Source organism: Mandrillus leucophaeus, unplaced genomic scaffold (assembly GCF_000951045.1).
Source record: "Mandrillus leucophaeus isolate KB7577 unplaced genomic scaffold, Mleu.le_1.0 Scaffold168, whole genome shotgun sequence".
In the NCBI taxonomy this organism is placed as follows: Eukaryota; Metazoa; Chordata; class Mammalia; order Primates; family Cercopithecidae; genus Mandrillus; species Mandrillus leucophaeus.
Genome location: NW_012101676.1, coordinates 1,505,889 through 1,511,888, shown reverse-complemented (window position 1 = coordinate 1,511,888; position 6,000 = coordinate 1,505,889). Strand labels below are relative to the sequence as shown.

Genomic DNA, 6,000 nt, shown 5'->3' with positions numbered 1-6,000 from the left:
TGGCAGATATGTTTAAAACTAGATATTATTTTTTATAAGCAAAAGAGATTTGCCTTCAAACAGTTTTTTTCAAGATGAAAAGATTTATTTGGAAAAATCAGCACAGGACAAAGATATCCTTAATAATCTGTCTCAGAATACCTGAATATTCAGAATATATATGAAATGTCGGTGGAAATTCCGATTTCACAGAACATCAGTGTTTATACAAATTAAACTCCCATACCCTCCCACCCCCACATATACTACTCTATCTACCCCTTATTAACATTAGCTTTCATTAATTAAGCTTCTATCTTCAGTGCTACTTGCACAAATTAAAAAGCAAAATCATTTTCATTTTTAACGACTAGGATTAGTTAAAGCAACCAAAGCATTACTGTTACAGCAAAGTTTAGTAAGACCATAAGAGAATACCACTAATAACAGTTTTAAATTATCCAAAATGATTTCTTTATTGAGATTAAGTAACTACATAGATTTCACAGTACTATGGAATACTTATATTTAGCTAAAGTCACAAACACATTTCAACATTCAAAATGATGAGCATCATTACCATTCTAATCTACAAAGCTCATGAATAAAGAAAATTACAAAACCTCAAGTGTTACAAAAAAAAAAAAAAAACTTTTAAGTCTACATACATTAACAATAAAACCATTTATTCCAGGTAACAGGTAAAAGTATAAAGGCATACCACTGACTTTTTTTTCTAGATAGCCAGGAATGAACGAATGTTTAATATCTACGACGCTTATTAGGGCCTTCAAAGTTGCCCCCTTGACTTCCTCTACCAAAGCCACCAGGACCACCACTCACAGGACCTACACCACTCATTGGTGCTTGAGGGGTTTCAGAACCTGTTCTACTCCCCATAGGTGAACCCATCTGAGATGGCGGTCCTTGAGGAAATCTGTCATTGTGCTATGATACCACACAATAAGGAACAGAATATGAAGTCCATTTGGAACACGCCAAATATAAGTGACAAGAAAAATTGGCAAAATCCCAAGTGGTGGTGTCATGAAGTTCGGCAGAAAGTCCAGCAGAATCAGGATCACACATAGAAGGAAGAAAGGAGCAATTTAATTAGTTACTATGTTTTTTTAAAAAAAATGCAGCATCTGAAGATTTACATATTGCTAATGCTATGCCCCAATTTCAAGAACAAAGAACTGACTTCGTGACAGAAGCAAATGTAATCTTAAGCCTAAACAATATTATAATAAAGCTCTTATTCCTTTTTTCGAAAGTTTATCTTGCATGAAACTATGCCATGTAAGAAAAATACTTTTTCAAAAAAAAATCAGAGAAATAAAACTGGGGAGCAGCATCACGTTGTTTTTTAAAAGTAAACATTCTAAAAAAATCTTTACATCAATTCCTTGAAGATAGAAAGCACTAATACAAACATACACAAAGAATTATGATTTCAGTATAGAAACTTCTGAGTGTTTTCCTTGAAATATTATCATTGGGAAAATAGTTTTAAAAATTAATGTAATAACATGCACTAATAAGCACAACTAAACATATGAATTAAGTATTTTGAAAAACTTCACAATAATCATACATATTAATCTCAAAGGTTGGACAGAACTCCCTAAAGTGTAGCAGTAAAATGTCAGTGCAAAAAACACCAAAGGTGATATTTAAATAAAATTTACAATTTCAGGGAGACAATTAAAAAATGGGACAGTTAATGTTACTTCTATGTTTCTATTGATTATATGCCACACAAAAACTTAACCAAAGTAGTGTAAGTTTTTACTAGCTTTCAAACATATTACTACAAAATAAAGCCTCTACTGAAGGAAATAAATGCAATCAATGTGTTAAGCGCCATCTGTTCATAGTAGCCGTGCACTGCCTCTTTATCTCCCTGTATAAACTATCATTTTAAAAATCCAACTGCCAGCACGTCCTATTTCTCCACATTCTTAAAAGACTACATTTGAAGCAAACAGAATAATGATAAACGCTGCATTCAAATCTAAGACATACAATGCATTGCTTTTAACGTCTCTCATCACGATGGATTTACAATTGGTGACCGGTCTGAGTCTAAATGGCAGTGCTTTTTCTTTCTTAGCAGCATGGGCGCCTCAAGATTTCATACAGTAGTTTCAAAACTAAACTGTCTTTTCAAAATAGATAACCAAACAACTTCCCTTTCAAAACGTTATTCAGAACAAGCATTAACAAACACTAACTGAGAAAACAGTTTGCCTGTATAAAGTCCCATTTATATAGTGATAGACTTTAATGGAAATGATAAAAGGTATCATTCCTGCTATCAATATATTTAAATATAATAAAAATTACAACAGAAAAACCTTGTTTTCATAGTATTTAATCCACACAAAGATATCTTCACACTCTCAGATCAAGACAAAAAACTGTCTACTTTAAATTTATTAAATGTAATTTAAAATTCTGTGAAAAGTGCCACAATAGTGGTTTAGGAATACAGAAAAACTTTAATGTTATTTTATAACTAAATTCCTTGCAATAAATCATGACAGGTAATATTTTTAACAAAAATATTTACTGAAAACTGTGTGTTCATATATATTGGACTTTTGTCCCCATCAAACATAAAGAGTCCACACAGGAAAAGAACACCATCATAAAATACTTGAACATTAGAATACTGGTAAATGATGGATACAAACTAAAAGCACAGAAAAAAACTGTAATTAACATATGCATTTGCTATATACTGAGGTACCACAGCATGCCACAGACAGTAATCCTAATTCTTGGACTACTTAAAAACTATCTCAGCCGGATGCGGTGCCTCACGCCTGTAATCCCAGCACGTTGGGAGGCCGAGGCGGGTGGATCACGAGGTCAAGAGTTTGAGACCAGCCTGGCCAACATAGGGAAACCCTGTCTCTACTAAAAATACAAAAATTAGCCAGGCGTGGTGGCGCATGCCTGTAGCGTCCACTACTTGGGAGGCTGAGGCAGGAGAATTGTTTGTGGGAGGCGGAGGTTGCAGCAAGCCAACATCGTGCCACTGCACACCAGCTTGGGCAACAGTGCGAGACTCTGTCTCAAAAAAAAAAGAAAAAAAAAAACTATCTGTAATAAATCAACATATGATGTCACAAAATTTTCTTCTTCAATGGCTGCCAAAAGAAATGATACCAAATTATATTAAGTGTGAAGCTATCCTTGATGCAGAAGTGTACATTACTGAATATAATCAAAATAATGTTTATGATACATTACCACTGATCCATTATCTGGCATCATTGGAGTTCCCATATTTGCGGCTCCTTCTGGTCCCATGGCAGGACCAGGACCCATTGGTGGGCCAGGTATAGTTGCTCTGTTGTTCATATTCATACCCATCATTGGAGGAGGACCTTGGTTACCAGCAGGTGCTGGGCTAAACGCATCTATGTAAAACAATCTATACTTAGAGCTGTCCTATCTTAGTTTAGTAAACATTAAAAATTTAACAATATTTATGCAATCTATATACCAAGACTGTTATCAAAATTATTTTCACTCCTTGAGAATGGGGTATGCATTATCTACTCTGTAATACAGCATTACCTACACTCTAGAATTAGAATTTTCATCCCCAAGCCAAACGTACATAAAATCAAGAAGGAAACTATCAATCATTTTAGGGCATTTGAGACTCTGAACAGTTTGCAAGCTTTGAGACATCAGTATTATTTGTTATAGTAGGCTTTTAAACCAAATAATCCCTAACAAAGGGGACTATATTTTACCAGTTTAAATGAGTAACAAAGGATTAGCACTTACAAAACCACTTAATTTTTTTTTAACCCATGGCTAAAAATATTAGCATGTAAATTATGCTAAGTTGCTACAGAGGAAATCATTTCCTGCAATATATAAATAAAGATCATTATAACTAGCCTCTCATCTTAGTTTTTTTTTTTTCCTCCCTGAGTTGATGGAATACCTTGCTAAATTACAGGAAGTACTCTTTTTTTAACTTTTTATTTTGAAATATGGAATCTAAAGAAAAAAACTGAAATGACTTATAACAAAACGTATTTTTAAAAGCAACCGCAACCAAATACAGATAAAATATTAATATAGCTATCTGGATCTTTCTGACAAGCTTAAATTCCACAAATGGGGACAATCTGATATTATTTCAAGTTTTTTCATTAAAAAATCCACCTATCTCATATTAATTTAAACAGTGTTTGCACTCTAATACTACATATATGATGATCTCAGATACAACATATTTTTAGGCATTTTCTTTGAAAAATTTTTTCCCTTTTAAGTGTTATTGCTTGTTTATCATTAAAAATTTGTAACAAAGCCATTCTAATTCAGGGTTTTCTTTAGTATTTCATTACACAGGTCAATTTTCTGACAATAAAAACTCAATTTCTCAAATATACACTATAATGAAGCTGAAATCTCTACATGGCTGAGTCCCTACCAGCCCCTGGCATCGCACTTCTGCCTTCAAATCCAATCCCCAGAAACCCAGCAAATTCATAGGAAGGAATTATTTCTTTCATCCCCAAATGCTCTTGCCAATAAACAGACTTTATCCAAGAGTATTTCCACTCCCTCACTATAGCCCTAAATAGCTATTTTTAATAATTTCTACAACTAGAAATGAAGAGAGTATAAGAACAGTATCTAAGAGGCATCTTACCTCAATTATCCCCCAGAAAACAAATTTAGTTTCTTTTTCCTCTCTTTCTGTTTAATAGAATGTAATTTTACAATGGTGGGTTCGAAAATAACTACACAACTATGGGTATAAAAAAATCAAAAATAATATTTCCAACTCACAGTAGTTAACTTAAGAGTTTTACTTTTAGTACTCACATCTTCCACCACATAGCTGTAAATAAATTTAAAGATCTAAGAAATGTTAGCATTATCTGGTTACTAGAAAGGTAGCATTATAATGTATGTTTCACTTGGTTATACACACTAGTGATACACCAGAAAATCTGCTGCCACTTTCCATCAATGTAACTTGGTGAGTTATGACAGTTTTAACTTCTCAACAACCCAACTGGATGATAATGATTAATAGCTCTAGAAAACCATTATGATGAAGTCTCACACTGAATGAAGACTGAAGAGAAAATTAGATAAACTGGACTTTAGGAGATTAAGTGCTAAAATGTAAATAGGTCCTCTGGTGAATAAAATGTCACAAAAATTTTAAGTTATCTTCAATTCCTAACTAAATAAGGACTCTAAAGACATATTCTTATATTTCTTCTGATAAAATTGCAGAGTATCTCTGTGCCATCAGAAATGGTTTTAAGTTTTATCCTATTTTAAAGTTTAGCTCTGATGTTAATGTCACTCTAATAAGAACGGCCTTTTAAACTGCCATGTATAATCTATAATAATCTTATTCCTAAAATCCTTAAAATTACATGGATTGTATTATATACCATCCCAGCATTTACTCTAAAAAAAAAAGATATGAATATTGGACCACTTGGACATCCCTATACTCAATTATGCTTCTTAATTTAGAATGCAGACGCTCTCGGTTCATTAATTATTTCATGTATCCACTGCAGTAATTTCACAATTAAGTTCTTTATGGGCAAGGGCCATGTTCCTTGCTTTCTGCATATACCAGAGATATTTACTAACTACTCATTGGTAAAAAGTGACCAAGTAAACAGCAATATATGACTCTACATTATCTGATTAGTAGTACTGAAACACTGGCAATAGAAGTTTAAGAAAAAAGGCTTATCATGGAAAATGTTCATTTCACACATGACTTAAGTTTCATTTGATAGACTATATATGCTAAGAACATACTTGATTTTGTAAATGGGTGTGCATGTTAAGTATATTGTTTGCCATGGTAGTGTAATCTTTAAAACAATATGTACATTTAAGTTATATAAAGATTTTTAGCTTCATAACAGCTTTTGTGGGACAATTAAATGTGGGACAGCTTTTGCGGGACAATTCGTTTCATAAAATTTAATTCCTTACCCAACTTTTAAA

The 6,000-nt window shown here is 32.9% G+C and overlaps 1 protein-coding gene across 1 annotated transcript in view; it reads right to left on the bottom strand.

The window, feature by feature from the left end:
* Nucleotides 1–429: 429 nt before the first annotated feature.
* The window catches only part of PSPC1 (paraspeckle component 1), an 82,550-nt gene continuing 76,979 nt past the window's right edge, over nucleotides 430–6,000 (bottom strand). The window contains exons 8-9 of the mRNA XM_011976544.1: nucleotides 3,241–3,410; nucleotides 430–927 (exon numbers count right to left, since the gene is read on the bottom strand). Coding sequence (XP_011831934.1) covers nucleotides 742–927; nucleotides 3,241–3,410 — 356 coding nt within the window. The 3' untranslated portion in view covers nucleotides 430–741. The remainder of the gene's footprint in view (nucleotides 928–3,240; nucleotides 3,411–6,000) is intronic.